Below are 18,589 nucleotides of genomic sequence, written 5' to 3'. Positions count from 1 at the left end.
CGCGCGCAGCCAAGTCGCGCGATCTGCCGTCATATCAGCTTATGCCGCCGGCCCCTGATTGGCTGGCGGCGCCTGCCGCTAGGAGCGTGTGTCTGGCTACGCCCCTCCAGGCCTCACCCGCTGGCTGACCGCCGCCGGCAGCCCAGTGGCCCCGGCTGCCTAGGACTTTGCGGAGGCCGAGCCGGCCACGGACTCTCTGGAGGTAGGGATAACGGGAGGGCGGGAGGAGGAGGCGAGATACACCGGAGCTGGACGGGCGGGGAAGAGGGAGGAAGTTGGATGGGGAGCCTTCAGCGCGATGCGTCCCCTGTGGGGAAGCTGTGCGGCCGGCCCTTTCCTTTCCCGCTAGGCGCGGGCGTGGGTGGGACCCGGCCTGAGGATCAGGCTCTCCGCGGTGACCCGCACCAGGGACTGACAGGCAGCCGGGCATCCCGGAAGCCGACACGGGCCGTGATGCGTCGAGTGCGGGGTGCAGGGGACACCGCTGGCCGAGAGACCGGAGGTGTGGGGGCTCTGTCCAGCCGGAGGAGGTTCCGGGGCGCCGAGGAGGCCCGCACGTGAAAGGAACAGGCACAGAGATCGGCGCGCAGGAAGCGAAATGCCTGATGTTGCGGAGCGCTCATCCGAGGGAGTCTGTGCCGCGAACACTAATGCTTGACTTCGAGACAGATATCCCTCGGGGTTGGAGGGATCTTTCGTTTTTAAAGGGGGAAAGAAATTAGGCTGTGACCTCCTGACCATTACAGAGCAAACTCCAGTTCCTGGGTGGAGGGAGACAACAATCCACGGGTTGACAAGACTAAGAGGGAAGGGAAATGATCTGTTACGTTAGCATCGTAAAAGGAAAACATTGTGTCTACCGGCATCCGTGTTAGAGCAGAGTGGAGTTGGAAGTGGTAGAGATAGGTGAAGTTCCAAAGGTCACTAGGAAAAAAAGTTTCCAGTCTGGAAAGCTTGTGGTGGCCAGGTATTTTTAACCAAAACCTTCCAGCAGGTTACCTGTCGTTGTGCGTGCGTGTGTTCAGGTTTCTAATGATAAGCATCTAAAAAATGATGAATACATGATTCTTGATCACTCAGAGAATGCTTTTCCTATTATTATGTAATGTAATTAGCATGAGATACTCAGAATTCCCTATGTGTTTGTATACAGGTTGAGAGATAAGATAATGTAGAAGCTGAGAGAGCAGACTCTGGAATATACCCCCCATTTGTTACTTGGTACTTGACAAATTACTTAAATACTCCTGCCCTCCGTTTCCTTTTTTATAAAGTAGGAGTTACGGAAGTACCTGCCTGGTAGGGTTGTGAGAATTAAGCAAGGTGATTCATAAAAAATGCTTTTACATAATACCTGTTTCTCAACAAATGTTAACAATTGTGATCTATATTTTTAAAGTAAAGCCAAAGTAATAGTAGACTCAGTCATTCTAGCCTAATTGTGTTTTATTAATAACTGTACTTTATTAAAAAAAGTTTTCTCTGTTTCTGTGAATGTAAACTAATACAAGCATCTGTTTCAGTCAGGGATATTTAACTTAGGGTGTGTAGACCCCCAGACATAGGGGGTAAAAACACCTTAAAATCATATGCAAAATTTTGTGAGTTGGTAGTCACTGAGAATTTAAAAAAATAAGGAGCTGAAGAGTTGAGCTCGTGATGAAGAGGCATTTGAACTTGGTTCACGTCTTGGTTTAAGAACTTGGGACTTTGAGGGGCACTTGGGTGGCTCAGCTGGTTAAGCATCTGCCTTCAGCTCAGGTCATGATCTCAGGGTGCTTGGATCAAGCCCCACATCAGGCTCCCTGCTCAGCGGAGAGTCTGTTTCTCCCTGCCTGCTGCTCCCCCTGCCTCTGTGTGTGTGTGTCTGTGTGTGTGTCTGTCTGTCTGTCTCTCTGTCAAACAAGTAAATAAATAAAATCTTAAAAAACAAACTCGGGGGACGCCTGGGTGGCTCAGTTGGTTAAGCAGCTGCCTTCCGCTCAGGTCATGATCCCAGCGTCCTGGGATCGAGTCCCACATCGGGCTCCTTGCTCAGCGTGCTTCTCCCTCTGCCTCTGCCTGCCATTCTGTCTGCCTGTGCTCGCTCTCTCCCCCTCTCTCTCTCTGATAAATAAATAAAATCTTTAAAAAAAAAAAACTCGGGATTTTGTAACCCGATTGCAAGTGTTTGAGTTCCAGCCCCAGCATTTGTTTATTTGATGATCCCAAGCAGATTACTTGAATTTTTATAAAGATTTTATTTATTTGAGAAAGAGAGAAAGAGTGCGCACGCGTGAGCATGAGCAGGGTGATGGGCAGAGGGAAAAGCAAACTTCCTGCTGAGCTGGGGGCCCAACGTGGGTCTCAAGCCTGGGACTGTGGGATGCATGACCTAAGCCAAAGGCAGATGCTTAACCGGCTGAGCCACCCAGGTGCCCCAGATTACTTGAATTTCCTGTGCCCCGCTTCTTCATCCATCATACTAGTACCTCTAACACTAGTGCCGAACCCTTAGGGTTTCTTGAAAATGTTAAAGGAGGTAATATTTATGGTACCAAGTGTAGAGTAAATATTGATATTAGATATCATCCATTATTTTTAAAGGCAAAGCCAAATGACACCTTTTTCTCCCTTAGGTTAAAGTAATTTTGATTCCTCTTCAGCTCCCTAACAGCAGTAATAATAGCTCCTATTTGACTAATTTCTGTGTCAGTTGGTGCCAAAACACTAGGGCCTTAGCCTCTAAACCTTAAAAACAGTTCTATAATGGAAATATGTTATCTCCATTTTACAGATGTGGGTCTGCATATAAACTTCAAATTTGGAGTCAGACGAGCTACCATTGCGCCACAAGGTCACTAAACTTCAAATGTGATTTGCAATTTTGAGGTCATATTGTTACTGATTTCAGAAGATTTTGTGTTAGATGTCAAAGTATAGTGGTATGAATATTTAATTACTGCATTCAACAAATAGAATTAATTGAAACCAAAATTCTAAAAACACTTAAAACTGGTTTTATTTCCCAGTATCTAAACTGTCTCTAGAATGACTGAGGCACATTTCTTCCTCCCTTCCAAGCACTGGTTTACTGTAACAGCAATTGTGACCAGGGAATGTACAAATTAACACAATTAGCGTGGTCTTCAGATAAAAGTAAAACTAAGGAGTTTTTTTTAAAGGACTGAGACCTTTTGAAAATAATTATTTGCATCTGATATTAAATATTGAATAAAGAGTCGTCTTAGTTAATGTTTGAGTTGGTTTGGGCTGTACTGTACTGATTTAGGGGTAAGCAACACTGTAGGTAACATCCAGATTAGTCTGTAAACTCTTAACCAACCTTTAGTGGTGTCACAAAATCTTTCCCAGTTGTTAGGTTGTTTCAAAAGGTTTGTTGCCTGCTATTACTTTGTGTAGTTTCTTTGTCATGTGATAGCTGTTGGCTGTCTCTACCCCTAATGGCGTCAATTTCAACTACTACAAGCTCACTTTTGAACCTCAGGTTCATATTTCTGAGTAGTCCACTGCTTATGTCTAAGAGTAAGCATAGACTTAAAGCTTATTGAAGACCCAAACTGAACCCCTCATTACTTCTGCACCCCGTCCCTGTGGCACCAAATCTGCCAGCTCTCCCAGCATTCCCTCTTTTGATGATGACATCACCGTCCACTCAGGCCAGCTAAAATCTCACAGTCATCTTAGATTTCTCCCTCGTACACATTCCAGCATTCAGTTGGTCATCAAGCCCTGTGGGTTTTTTACTTGCTAAATCTCCAGTGTACGTGCATGTGTGTTTCTCAGAGCTGCTAAGCTAGTTAGTCTACCAGAGGACCAGCCAAATTAGTCTCTCTCTCTCTCTCTCTCTCTCTCTCTCTCATCGGTACACATATTCCTAATGGAGTGGTTTCTATGAAATATGGGTCTGATTAGAACCTCTTTCCTGCTCAAGAAACCTTTAGTATCTCCCCATTGTGTATGAGGGAAAGTCATATTCCCTAGCAAGGCAACAGAGCTTTGCACAGCCTGACACGAATTTCCTTTTACCAGGTTTATACTGGAACAGTTTCCCCCCTCTCTTTCACCCCCGTCTTACTGTTTCCCACCCATCAGTGACACCCAGTGAGTCATGAATATACCATGCCTTTTTTCTATGCCTTCGCCAGTTGTTTTTTTGTTTTTTAAGATTTATTTATGTATTTATTGGGGGTGGGGCAGTCGGAGGGAATCTTCCAGCGGACTCCCTGCTGAGCACGGAGCCTGACTTGAGGCTCCATCCCATAACCCAAAAGATCATGAATGGGACCGAAACCAAGAGTTAGACACTGAACTAACTGAGCCACCCAGGCACCGTGCAAGTTGTTATTTCTATTTGAAATAGCCATCCCTAATCTTTTCTTTCTGATAATGTCCTTTAAAGCCTGAATAAAATGTCACTATGAAGCCTTCTACTATAAGCTGGGGTAGTTGTGTTTTTTAATTATGTAGAATTTGTGTCTATAGCTTTATTATAGCATTATTATTGATGTAATTGTTTGTTTCCATAGTTGCCTTACCTTTCATATGGATTTAGACTGTATCTTTTCAATATTTGTATTACCTAGTGTAGTGCTTCATACTTATTATTTGAATGAATTAACAATGTGTAATGAAGGATATATGTCAATATCTGGTGTTTAACATTAATTAATTAAAACTTGCCATGACAGGGATGTCTGGGTGGCTCAGTCAGTTAAGTGTCTGCCTTCAGCTCAGTCCACAATCCTAGGATCTTGGGATCAAGCCCTGGGTCAGAGTTCCTCCTCAGCTGGGAGTCTGCTTCTCCCTCTGACCCTACCATCTGCTTGTGTTCTCTCTTTCCCTCTCTCAAATGAATAAATAAAAAACTCTTTTAAGGGGTACCTGGGTGACTCAGTCATGAAGCGTCTGCCTTCGGCTCAGGTCATGATCCCAGAGTCCTGGGATCGAGCCCCATATCAGGCTCCCTGCTCAGCTGGGAGCCCGCTTCTCCCTCTCCGGCTCTCCCTGCTTGTGTTCCCTCTCTCCCTATGTCTCTCTCTGTCAAATCAATAACTAAAATCTTTTTTAAAAAAATATTTTAAAAGAAAACTTTCCATGACAAAGTGAGAAAAAAAAAATGCTTGCAACTCATACCATAAACAAGGATAAACACCCTCAGTAAAGAACTTCTAGAATTTGATTTTAAGAATCTAAAAACCCAGTGGGAAAATGGGCAAAGGATAAAAACAGAATTGCACAGAAAAAATATAAATTATTCTAAATATAAAGAATGCTGTTCAACCTCACTCATAATAAGAAAAAGAAACCTACACCAAGATAATCATTTCTTGGCTATCAGATTAACGAATTTCCTACAATTTGATGATATTCTTAGTCTGTAAGGGTGTAGGGAACCGGGTATGATCCTACACAGCTGTGGGCTCACACAGTGGCACAGCTCCTGTGCAGAGCAACTTAGCCATATCTACCAAAGTTACCAAGCCTGTTCATCCCTGTCTTAGCTCTTCCACTTGTAGAAGTTTACACAATATTAGGTTAATCATTGTTGCGTTATTTTAAATAGCTTAAGGTAAGAATCTATCCAAATACTTATACATGGGTTAAATAAACAGCAGTGAGGTCACACAAACGAACACGGGTCCACAGTCCCTTGGCCACAGTTTCAAGGTCTGAAAAAACATGGCTTTATTTTGTTTTTTGAAGACTGGCACTCAAACTCATTTGACGGCACAGGCTTCCTCCAGCGGACTGAGGTGCCCCCTGTGTGTTGGTGCCCCTGTCACATACCCCTACCTCTGCTCTTTGCTGGGACTGTTTTATTACTTTGGGTTTCATTGCAGATGGAAATATTGTTTTTAAATAAAGATAACCCATGTGGGGGCGCCTGGGTGGCTCAGTGGGTTAAGCCTCTGCCTTTGGCTCAGGTCATGATCCCAGGGGCCTGGGATCGAGTCCCGCATTGGGCTCTCTGCTCAGCAGGGAGCCTGCTTCTCCTCATTTCTCTCTCTGTCTCTCTGCCTATTTGTGATCTCTTTCTCTGTCAAATAAATAAATAAAATCTTTTTTTTTTAAGATTTTATTTATTTATTTGTCAGAGAGAGAGAGAGAGTGAGAGCGAGCACAGGCAGACAGAGTGGAAGGCAGAGGCAGAGGGAGAAGCAGGCTCCCTGCGGAGCAAGGAGCTCGATGTGGGACTCGATCCCAGAACGCTGGGATCATGACCTGAGCCGAAGGCAGCTGCTTAACCAACTGAGCCACCCAGGCGTCCCAAATAAATAAAATCTTAAAAAAAAAAAAAAAAAAAGATAACCCATGTGAATAACTCAATGAATGGAAGCATCCGTCATTAGGAATAACACAGACATGAAATTCTTGTAGGAGCTCCCACCTAGTGTCTGTGAGGCCTCCTACTGAAGAGGACAGCGTGGGTATTACCGACGCATGTGACTTAGAGACAGGAAAAACAGATTGCTGGAGTTTTACCCCAGTGGGGAAGCGTAAGAACTAATGAAAAACAGCCCAGGAGAGAAAATGAACATCCTAACCATCTTTGAAGTGGATTTGACCACAAGAACGTAAATAAACGCCACCGATTGCTTCATTGATTGTGAAACAAGCTAGGATATGTCCTGAAGAACTGCTCTGCTGAAGGCAGATGTTTGATGATACTCAGTTTGATGATATTCTCTTACCAGCAGAGAGTATCATCAAACTGTAGGATGTTCATTAAGTCAATAGCAAAGAAATGATATTTCCATATATAGTCACACCCACTGTGTTTGAATGAGCCTCACAAAATACCTGGGCAGAAACCTTCAGGCTAATTCACTAACACATACAGGTGATTCAAGCTCCAGGCAGGCTGGACAATAGACAATTGGAAATTTTAAATTATTTCCAGACAACTCTTTTGTGCCTTCTCCTTCTCAAACTTTGAGTTACAAGTTTGCAGTTGCCAGCCCCCGATCTAGAGTATTGATTGGGGGAGGAGGAATAAGTGTATTCTAGTTCTTAATCGAAAATCTGTCTCCTTTTGTTCTGTCAATGGGAGTGGCCTTTCCTTCTGTCACAAGAACAGATAGTCCCTGAGGTGGCAGCATAGATCCATCTAGCAAATTTGTCTCTAAGTCTCAGCACTGAAGGAAAATCCTCTGAAATTGGAGTCCTTTTAGAAGAGACGTATCACTGAAACTGGTAGCCGGAGGAGGAAACATCTGAGTACCTACTTTCCTGCGTTCCACGTCTTTACCACTTGCCACGTTGCCGTAGGAGATGTTGGAAAAGAACACAAAGATGGCATTAGATCTGCACCGATGCCACTAATCAGCAGATGTTAGAAGGAAAAAAAAAAAAAAAACCAACCTCTGGGTCTCAGTTTCTCTGAGCTTTGCTGTCCCCATGTATAATATGAAGAGATTGGGCTAGAGATGACATTTAAGTTCCTGTTGGCTCTAAAGATGGCATTTCAGGGATTCTGGTAGCTGCAGTCTTACACTGTAAGTGCTTATTAAAGCATGAGCTTCATGTACAATTTTTCCAAAAGTTTTTTGCATGGGTAAATAATTGTTGCACCTGTTTATCCTTTAGGGGCTAAGATGGATCTTGTACTCAATGCTGCAGATTATTATTTTTTTACACCATACATCTATCCAGCCTCATGGCCTGAGGATAACATCTTTCGACAAACTATTAGTCTCCTGATTGTAACAAATCTTGGAGCTTATATCCTTTATTTCTTCTTTGCAACACTGAGCTATTATTTTGTCTATGATCATGCATTAATGAAGCATCCACAATTTTTGAAGGTAAGTGATTGTCTTACCTACTTTTTAGGTACAGTTACAGTAAAAATAATAGGTATTTGTGAGCTTTTCAGATTAAACTGGGTTATAACCATTAAATAAAATTTTTGCAGCTAGCCTCAGATACGTTAGATATTTCTGGTAGGGCTAATCCCCTCTCTCCTCTTAATTTAAACAAATAAATGAATCCAACTTTGTTGTTGTTAATTATAAGCCTGGCTGGCGTCTTCCTAGATACATAGGAATGAATTTCTTTGCTAATAAGGAGGAATCAATAAATGCACACATTTGTGTAATTGTTTTAATATCTGACTCTCAAACTGAATTACGTTTTTATTACATATCTATTTTTTTGACTAGCTGCGAGACTGTAGATTTGTTTACAGTCATTTTTTCCGCCTCCAGTTACTTGTATTTTTCAATGACTCCAAGGACTGAAAAAAAAGAGAGAAAATCAAGATGGTTTGGGATGGATGTTATTTGTGAAAGAAAGGATTATTCCATAAATGGAAATGTAGCATCCAGATTTTGTGGGAAGGAGACAAAGTTTCAGAATTTAAAGTATTTCTTACATTTGCTCTTTACAAAAGGAATGTTTTCCTTACCATACATTCCCACATGTTACCATTTTCACGGAAACAATTTGGCAACGAGCTTCCTCAGATAAAAGAGATTGTAAAAATCCAATCCAAGACAATATTATGCTGTTTTTTGTTGAACATAGATTTTGTGATTTTTAAGTACTGGCCATTTCATTTTCAGAATCAAGTCTATAGAGAGATTATATTTACTGTCCAGTCATTGCCATGGATTAGCATTCCCACGGTGTCCCTGTTCCTGCTAGAGTTGAGAGGTTACAGCAAATTGTATGATGACATAGGAGAGTTTCCCAGTGGTAAGTACATAAGATGAACATCAGAGAGTGGTTTCTCTAAAGAACCAGTCTTCTTCGGGAAAAAAAAAAAAAAAGTTGTTTAGTTGTTTTTAATGCTCTGTTTTTATGTATTGTGCCTTGCCACATACATTCATTTCCTAATCTATCAATTTTAAAGTCTTGGTGGTAGATGGAATTGTGCCCAGGGAAGCTGAGTATGATCAGAGAGAGACCTTTGCATTCATTCACTATTCTCTTTACTGAATTCAGACTCAAGCAAAAAACCCTCAAGTAGTACATGATAATTAGAAAAAAATCAGAAAAGTCAGAGTGTTAAAATCCACTAACTTGCTACCTAGAAACTACCTCTTTTGACATATATGCCTGTCTACTCCATTATTTACACATTATTCACAAAAATGAAATCCTACCATACAAACTGGTTTGGACTTTGATTTTTTTTTTGTTTTTCTTAGTAGTGTAAATGCCCATATTTTTATGTCAGTAAATATTGACATTATATAGTATATTAGTTATAGTATCACAGTTTATAGATAACCATAGTTTATTTAAATGATCCCCAATTTTTTTAGATCTTTACATTATTCCTCTTTTTTTTGCTATTATAGATAGTCCTGTAATGCCTAAATTAAATTTTTGTGAAATTCTGAAATTATTCAATGAAGACCCATCTCTAGTATCTAAATATTAGAAAGTAAGAATCGTAGTTAGTGTTTATTGAGTGTTAATACGTACCAGCTACAGTTCTAAGCTTTTCACGCGTATCAATCTGTTCCATTCCACATCAGTTCTATGACATGGGTCTTGTTAGGTTCCTTTTATAGGTGAGTAAATTAACGTACCGTAACTTGCCCAGGTCATTCAGCAGGTAAGGGGCAGATCTAGGACTGGAACCCAGGCTTGTTGGCACCAGCACACCTGCTGTCCAAGGTAGAGGTCAGATATTTAAAGGAAGGAACAAAAATACATAGTCGGGTGATGAATTGGCTAGGCCTTGAAAAGTGGATAAGATTTTGAGTAAAAATAATAAAAAGAGAAATCGTGTTCTAGGAACCCAAAACAGAACAAGTCAAGGTACAGAGGTAAGACCTCCAAGATGTGGGGAGGACACTGAGTAAACCAGCCTGCTCAGTACAGGAACAGAGGAGGCTGGAAAGATCAGAATGTGTTGGGTTATGGAGTAAATGCTAGGCTTGAGGTGCTTAGTGGAAAATAAAATCCTAAGCAGGAAGATAGTATGTAAGGATGTTTTACAAAGACTAATATGAAGGAAAAATAAGTGGTGTTACTTATGCTCGGAGATTTAAATAATAAAGATGCCTTAAGTGTATGCTTTGTCTGTCTCATAAGTGCCTTCATAGTTTAACTTCAAGTTTTTATGGGAGGGAAATGAGGAAAGCAGCAGATACCAGAGAGTTAAGGGAGATTAATTTACAATGTATCGCATTAGCCCAAACAGTTTATAGTGTTTGAGTCTAGGCTCCCATTTTATGCGCTTAGATGGACAAGTACCAAGTAAACTCTGGTCCTGGAAGCTGGATCTTGATTCTGACATACCCTGTCGTCTCTTCTAGGCTGGTTTCGCCTCATCGTTAGCGTACTGTCCTTCCTCTTCTTCACCGACATGCTGATCTACTGGATTCACAGAGGCCTTCATCATAGACTTGTGTATAAGGTAGAGTCATTTTTTTTTTTTTAAGATTTTATTTATTTATTTGACAGACAGAGATCACAAGTAGACAGAGAGGCAGGCAGAGAGAGGGGGGGAAGCAGGCCCCCTGCTGAGCAGAGAGCCAGACATGGGGCTCAATCCCAGGACCCCGGGATCACGACCCGAGCCAAAGGCAGAGGCTTTAACCCACTGAGCCACCCAGGCACCCCAGGTAGAGTCATTTTTAAGGGGAAGAGAAAGAAATATACATTTCAGCAGTGTATGGTTACAAATTCTGTTTTCTAGTTTAAGATTTTATTTGAGAGAAAGAGCAAGAGAGAGAGCACGTGCACAAGCAGGGGGAGGGGCAGAGGGAGAAGCAGACTCCCCCATTGAACAGGGAGTCCAATGCGGGGCTCAGCCCCAGGGCCCCGAGATCATGACCTGAGCTGAAGGTGGACATTTAACTGACTGAGTCGGCCAGGTGCCCCAAATTCTGCTTTGTATTTCTAAGAATTCTCTCTAATTTTTTGAATACGTGAGTAGCCACAGTCAAGACAGACACCAGGTACATTTTGTATGTGTTCTTTATGGGTCTGGACAGGCTGTGTTAAAATGTTACTGTGTTTAGGTAAAAGGGTGCATTTTATAAAGTGATTTGGGCATTTAAAGAGTTTTTTTTTATTTTTTAGTTAGGTCATTTCCACAGCATGAGCATAAAGAGCTAAGTTGAAAATTAAAGGTGGTTCTTAACTGTGTTCTTTCCTTCTGTAGCGCATACACAAACCTCATCATCTCTGGAAGATTCCGACTCCATTTGCAAGCCATGCTTTTCACCCTGTGGATGGCTTCCTTCAGAGTCTACCTTATCATATATACCCTTTTATCTTCCCGTTACACAAGGTGGTTTACTTAAGTTTGTACATTTTGGTGAATATCTGGACGATATCCATTCATGATGGTGACTTCCGTGTCCCCCAAATCTTAAGGCCATTTATTAATGGCTCAGCCCATCACACAGACCACCACATGTTCTTTGACTACAACTACGGACAGTATTTCACCTTGTGGGATAGAATTGGAGGCTCCTTCAAAAATCCTTCCTCCTTTGAAGGGAAGGGACCACTTAGTTATGTGAAGAAGATGACAGAAGAAAAGTGCAACAGCCACGCAGAAAACGGTTGTAAAAATGAAAAATTATTCAGTAGAGAGTTTACAAAGACTGAGTAGATTGTTGTCCTATTGTTAACTGTTGTGAAATATTTTTAATAGGGAAAATTAATCTACATACATAAAACCAAGAGACATAGCAAGTCAGTGGTATTCGAGGGTACTGCTGAGGAATGATCGTGATGGCAGATCAAAGAAGGAATGCTGTGAACACCGAAATTTTAACCTCATGCTTACTATACTAGGTGTTGGTCTCCAGGACAAGTGGTGTCTCTGTAGCCAGCATATCTGTAACTTGTATAGCCTCAACAACAATTTTTATGAGGATAGAGAATAAATTATTGAGAGGACTAGGCTATGTCCTTTGCCTTAATAAATCCACCCATATTCGTTAAGAAAAATACATTGTGCTTGATAATACCAAGACTAAGCATCATAACAAAGAAATAATAATATAAACGTGGTTCCTTGTTTCTGGAATGGTTCAGTCTTCAGTGTTGGTACAGTAATGACTACCTGTAGTATTTTGTTCACGTGGATACATCAGTCTGAAAAAAATGTCTGATAGAACATATTAGTGGCCTCGTAAATGACCTAGTTAATAGCAGGTTTAGTAAGATTATCATCTTCCAGTGTAGGAAGCTTATTCTCTGGGGACATTGTCAAATATTACATTTTACTGCTGGAAAAAACAAATTAGAATTCAAAAAAAAGACTGCTACTACCATGATTTAATCCAGATCTGGGATTATTTAAAGATTTTAATGGTTATTATTTTAAACCATTATTTAATAAGTATAAAAACTATGTGAACCTGAATATATTTATAAAGGGAAATTTGATGCCCAAATAATATATTTGACACTACTGCTTTTTTAATTAAATGGATGCACTGCACTTTTGATAGGTTTCAAAGTTACAATCCTGTAATTTCCTATAAAAGGAAGTAATTGCCAAATATTTAGGCTGATCACTGAAGATTAGTTTTGAAATCTTATTTTCCCTCTTCTCCCTTCACTTTTTCCCCACTTCCTCTGTAAAAAGATCTAACAAATAGTTTCGTAAAGAAACGTTGTGAGTTGTAACATAAATATATTCGGAAAACGTGGTTTGGAAAGGCATTCTATAAGCTATTTATGTAAAATCAATAAAAGTTGATTATTACTATTGTTAAACTGTATCAGTTAAATATTGTAACAGCACAAAGTATTCTTTGTACAAATTCCATGTCAATTTGAAACCACAGAATTGATATGGATTGTCAGGACTTTTTTAAATGTCCCCAAATGCTCAATGTCAAGGGGAGAAAAGAGGGGATATCACATTCTTTTTGTTTTAGCAAGAGACCAGTCCTAAAATGTAATGCTTGGGATCCAGAAGAAAATATTATTTTCTGAGTTACTGTTACAGTGTTGTGCTACTTAAACATACTAGAGAACCAGGTGGTGTTTTGTAACTGACAGATATGGCCCCTGATTCCACGGACTCCCCACCCCCAGCCCCGCCTTCAAAGCTTCACTTTGCCCCCCCCCCCACAAAAAGGAAATTAAGAAGTAAACTTTGTTTTTGTGATAATGACAGCTAATATTCAAGTTTTCCATTTCTTCCTAGTTGTCTGATTTATTGGTGTTTCCCATAATGTTCTCTTCCTTGTATTTCTGTAGTATTGTTGTATTTCTCCTCTCTTATTTGTGCTCTTCTTTATTTGGGTCCTTTCTCTTTTCTTTTGGAGGAGTCTGGCTAGAGGTTTGTCAATTTTATCAATTTTTTCAAAGAACCAGCTCCAGGTTTCACTGATCAGTTGTATGGTTTCTTTTAGTTTCTAGATCATTTGATTCTGCTCTAGGCTTCATTTCCTTCCTTCTGCCTGCTTTAGGCTTTGTTTGTTGTTCTTTTTCTTGCTGCTTCAGGTGTAAGTTTAGGTTGTTTATTTGAGAATTTTCTTGCTTCTTGAGGTAGGCCTGTGTTACAATACACTTCCCTCTTAGGACTGCCTCTGTTGCTTCCCTGAGGTTTGGACTGTTACGAATAAAGAAGCTAATATTTATTGAGCTTTTACTCGTGGTCAGGCACCATTACAAGTCCTTGACATGAAGAAACTGGCAGGCAATTGTAGGACTTTCCCAAGGTTCTTTCTCTCTCATAAAGCCCAGTGTGGATGTTTCTGGTCAGTGGACAGCTTACTGCAGTCATCCTGAGACCCAGGCTTCCATCTTGGGGCTGCCTGTCTCCAGTTTCCAGAGTAGTCTTTGTTGGAGGAGCCCACAGGAAAAGAGGTCCCGAAAGTCCTGCATATCCCTTACGAGTGTTCCTTTGGACAAAATTTTGTCGAATGACCCATCTTTGGGAAATGTTGTGCCTGAAAGAATGGGGCAACTGCTTTTTTTTTTTTTTAATTTTTTAATTTTTTAATTTAGAGCGAATTTATGTAGAGAAAAATATAAAGTGAATTTTATTCACTTTATTATTTTATTTATTTTATTCACTTTAATTTTATTCATTTTTATTTTTATTTGTTCACAAAAATATAAAGTGGATTTATTTAGAGAAAAATAATACATAAATTAACAGCACAGGTAGCACAGGGATATGGCGAGAACCTTGAGATTGACGTGTAAATGACTAAAATTTGGAAAATGCTTAATGCAGTAATGACCTAAAGAGCTAATCCACACTGTGATTTTCTAGAAGGCAAGGACCAAGTTTTATCCATCTTCAGCAGCTCCTCCAGAACCTTACACAGCATGGAGGACACAGCGGGCCCTCTATATATACTCAATTAATTGAGAAATAACTCTTCTCATAAATATCCACTTTGAGCCTTGGCGCTCCCCAGTTCTAAAGTGATTAGATTCCTCCGGGCCAGTAAGCATGAGATAAACACTGGATAATCAGGAGTTAAAACCAATGACAGAATAAACCCACAGAGGCTTTGCGAGTAAGAAAGGATACAGTCTCTATGCTGCGCACTGGAAAACAGGCCAGTTTGCCATGCTCACATCTCTTGTTCTCCTTTTGGAGGCCCCAATAAAGGTACTGAAGAGATGAATGAGCGCCCAGAGGATTTTAAGTTACCCACCCACTAGATAGATGTCCTGATGCCCTTAATTCCATTACTCCGAGTGTTGGTTTCCTCTAGTTTCTTACCACTGTGTAGCTAATAGAAAAGAAAGGATGTAATGTATAGGGAGAGGAAAGCTTCCTAAAGATGTTAGTAATAATCAGTCTCTGCCCTCCCTCCTTTTTTCTTAAATTCCAGTCTCATTGGGCAGTATTATGCTAAGTCGTCCTGCCGTGTTTCTGGTATGACTACTGCATTGTGCGAGTCTCCCGTAGAGGAGTTCAGACAGTGTTCACGGAAATGAGGATCTAAATTCCTTCCCACAGGATCATCAAGTGAAAGGCTTTCCCCTTGACTTGGAAACCTTTTATAGCTCAAGATCAGAAAGGGAAAGTCTAGATTACATTCTGTACTTTGATGATAGAAATCAGGCAATGGAGGGAGAGGGTACAAGAACACATTTCAAAAAACCCAGAGACTTTCATCGGGTGCCATCCTGTTCTTTGCTGTTTCTTTGTCTCCCTGTCTCTACATGCCATGAATTGCCTACTTCTCATTGCCCTGTTTCCTTCTCTTCCCCTCCTCAAGAAGTCAGGCACAGACCTGGCAGAGAATTCTGAGTGCAGGTTTTGATGCATGGAGTCTGCAGTGCGGGCGGATTATTTAAATAGAGCTGGTGTCTGGGAGGAAGGGGGAGAGTAGGGAGACAAATCAGAACAAAGGTTTGGGACTGACCCAGAGAGAAGAAAAGTTTGAGGCCGTGAGATTGCTAAGGAGAACATGAAAAAAGATACCCAAAGAAACAAGCCAGTGTAAAGAGTAAAGGACTTCTCCCCTGGTCTTCACAATTTCTTCAAAGTCAAAAGCCTTGACTGGCAGTCTTCTATCAGCAGTTAACGCTTTCTGTCCGCTGATTTACTTGACCCCAGATGCCCTCAAAGGAGAGGCTGTGTGTGAATCCATACAGAATTAAACTGCATGTCCTTAAAAGACCTGGTTGAGGTTTGATAACTGCTTTGCTGAAGGAACTAGTGGAAGTGTCATTCTCTACAGTAAACACTAAATGAACCCCTGCGAGGTGCCACACAGCGCAGAAGGAGCTGCAAATACCTCTGCAGATTCTTCATCTGTGTCTTTTTAACCAATAATTTCTTACTCATTAGCTGACATTTGCTGAGTGTCTGGGAGGAGTCAAAGGGAAAGTAGAGAGGAATCAGATGGGTCCTCACCAAGGACGGATGGTCGTTTTTTTCCCCCAATGTCACGCCTCCACTGGAAATCAACAAAACCTGCCAGTACCCTGGATTCTGACCATATAGGAATCAGTAGTATGAGTACTGACCAGAGGGTTCAAGGGATCTGCGCAATTACTACATAACAGTCCCCTGGATACAGAAAGAAAAAGAACAGATCTTCAAAACTATTGGTTGAGCGCACCAAGAAATGACAAACCAGGGAGGAGAATCTATAGCTTCAGCCAGAGTGTAATTCACTCTGAGGAATTACAGACACTGATTGTTTTGGAGCTAAACAGATTTCAGTCCTGGCTCTGCCACGTGCAGACCGCATGACCTTGGTTTCTCTATCTGTAAATTGATCAAAATCCTGCCTACCTAATAAGATTAAAGAGGCTAAAAACAATTAAATGCCAGCAGAGGCCATTATTCATGTAAATTGCGCTCAGTGCCTCCACTTTCTAGGTTCCATGATTATTGTCCTTACACCTAGGATAGGCTGTCAGTGGAAATCAATTGCTGGAGGAAAAAAGCCCCTGGGTCATTTCACCTTAACATTGGAGGGTGAAAGACAGGGGGTGAACTAGAAATAGGGGGAAGAGAGGAAAACCAGAAGTAAAATTAAAATTGACACATTACCGACTGTAAATTTTTAAATAAGAAATGTAAGATAGCTAAATTATTTGTTGCTAAATAATTTTATTTTTAAAATGCATTGCTGTAGGGCGCCTGGGTGACTCAGTGGGTTAAAGCCTCTGCCTTCAGCTCAGGTCATGATCTCAGGGTCCTGGGATGGAGCCCTGCTCTCTGCTCAGCAGGGAGCCTGCTTCCCCCGCCTCCTTCTCTGCCTGCCTCTCTGCCTACTTGTGATCTCTCTCTCTGTGTCAAATAAATAAATAAAACCTTTAAAAATAAATAAAATAAAATGCACTGCTGTAAAGGTTTACAAGGTTTTGAGGTAAAGCAGAAGAAACTTACCTGGAAATTAAATTTCTTAGGAAAGGCAAGAAGGACATGTGTGAACTATGTTGTCGAGCTTCATTGTCAAAGCAGTGTTTTGGTATGGAAAGAAAAATACTTAAAAATACTTCATTAAAATACATCAAAGTCCTAGTGTTTCTTAAATCTAGGCTCAACATCTTATTAAAATATAAGTACAGTAAAATTTGTACAAAAGTAAGAGAAATTATGTTTTCAGTTCTTTGCTCAACCATTAACTTAGAAGTCTGACTGATTAAATACTCCTGAGCACTTGACACTGTTTACATATTTGATTAACCACATTTCCTTAAGCATTTGATAAGAAACTTAACATATTTGATTCATCTCCTCCCAAAAGGCACACTTGTGTACTCAGCACATTTTTCTGAGCTCCTTGACAACTCAGGGTTCAAATAGACTTAAACAGACTTAACCACCAAAGAGCACAATGATATCCAGAGTTCATAACTCAACTTTAAAATATTTATACTATAGACTTTCATTCACTTCTTATATCATTTTATGATCTCTTTATTCTAAAATTAGAATTTTCCACACTAAGCCATTGGCTTAGATGAACACTTGGCCTCCTGACGTGTGCTCTCAACAGCGAAAGAAATGGGACCCTGGAAACTCCGTGTACATTCCAATATCTGAGAGCAATTGCTGTGGTGACTTTTGTCCACCCTTCATTGGATTTTTCCCTTTTAATCTGCTTAGTGGGGATATAATTTATAGACAGTAAAATGTACTCGTTCTCACTGCATGGTTCAAGGAGCGTCTACAAATGCATGCCTCACGGAAGCACCAGCCCAGCAAAGAAACAGAACATTTTCTTCACCAGAAGTTCTATTTTCCTTTGCAATCTCTCCACAGCCTTAGGTTACCACTGACCTACTTTCTGTTTCTGGAGATTAATTTTGCCTGTTCTAGAATTTCTTAAAAATTGAGCCAGGTAGTGTGTACTCTTGTGGGTTTTTTTTGGGGGGAGGGTTGTTTTTTTTTTTTTTTAGCTTACATGTTTTGAAATCATGCTATTGCGTATGTCTGTACTTTGTTCCTTTTTATTGCCATTCCACTGCGGTGCATCACGACTCATTTATCTGCGTGTCTGCTGCTGGATACTTGGGTAATTCCTAGGTGAGGTTATTATGAATAAAGCTGCTGCAAACAAGCAGAGAGGTCCTTGTGTGGATCTGTGTTCCCCTTTCTTCCTGGCAAATATCTGTCCATATAATTGCTCCGTCCTAGGGGAGATCTATGTTTAATTTTATAAGGAACCATCAAACTCTTCTCCAAAGGGGTTGTACCATTTTACATTCCCACTACGAATGATGAGAATTCCCTTTCCTCCACATCTTCAACAACACTCTGTATCGTCAGTCTTTTTATTTGTAGCCATTCTGTAGCATATGTCCTTTGTCATATATATGTGTTACAAGTGTTTATTCCAATCATGTCCTTAATCGTGGTTTTCTTTTTAAATATTTTATTTATTTATTTGACAGAGAGGGAGCACAAGCAGGGGGAGTGGCAGGGAGAGGGAGAAGCAGGCTCCCTGGGGATGCAGGGCTCCACACCAGGACCCTGGGATCATGACCTGAGCTGAAGGCAGAGGCTTAATGGACCGAGCCACCCAGGAGTCACCTTAATTTCGGTTCTTTAATCAAAAACAAGGAAAGTTACTCAGTTTTGATTAGGACCAACTTATCAATTTACATCTTTCATAATCGTTGCATTTTATGTCCCACCTAAGAAGTCGTTGCCTCTCCCACAGCAAACTTGGACTTC

The 18,589-nt window shown here is 40.8% G+C and overlaps 1 protein-coding gene across 2 annotated transcripts; it reads left to right on the top strand.

Moving 5' to 3' along the window:
• Positions 1 to 56: 56 nt before the first annotated feature.
• Positions 57 to 12,696, top strand: SC5D (sterol-C5-desaturase). Of its 2 annotated transcripts, XM_004750084.3 has the most exons (6): positions 100 to 202; positions 7,082 to 7,499; positions 7,591 to 7,808; positions 8,568 to 8,700; positions 10,275 to 10,375; positions 11,126 to 12,696. In XM_004750084.3, the coding sequence occupies exons 3-6, from the start codon at positions 7,599 to 7,601 to the stop codon at positions 11,579 to 11,581; spliced, it is 900 nt and encodes a 299-aa protein (XP_004750141.1). In that variant the 5' UTR covers positions 100 to 202; positions 7,082 to 7,499; positions 7,591 to 7,598; the 3' UTR covers positions 11,582 to 12,696. The 2 variants fall into 2 exon arrangements, with proteins under 2 accessions (XP_004750140.1, XP_004750141.1); XM_004750083.3 differs by lacking the exon at positions 7,082 to 7,499 and having other exon boundaries at positions 57 to 202.
• The last annotated feature ends 5,893 nt before the right edge of the window (positions 12,697 to 18,589 follow it).

Source organism: Mustela putorius, unplaced genomic scaffold, assembly GCF_011764305.1.
Source record: "Mustela putorius furo isolate JIRA1106 unplaced genomic scaffold, ASM1176430v1.1 tig00000460_pilon_pilon_pilon, whole genome shotgun sequence".
In the NCBI taxonomy this organism is placed as follows: Eukaryota; Metazoa; Chordata; class Mammalia; order Carnivora; family Mustelidae; genus Mustela; species Mustela putorius.
This window is presented reverse-complemented; position numbering and strand designations above follow the sequence as displayed.

Bases quoted from the DNA above. Each gene is read 5' to 3' on its own strand.
- SC5D (XM_004750083.3), top strand. From the start codon at position 7,599: ATGGATCTTGTACTCAATGCTGCAGATTATTATTTTTTTACACCATAC. The intron at 7,809-8,567 runs GTAAGTGATTGT...TTTCATTTTCAG, and splicing joins AGCATCCACAATTTTTGAAG to AATCAAGTCTATAGAGAGAT. The intron at 10,376-11,125 runs GTAGAGTCATTT...TTCCTTCTGTAG, and splicing joins ATCATAGACTTGTGTATAAG to CGCATACACAAACCTCATCA.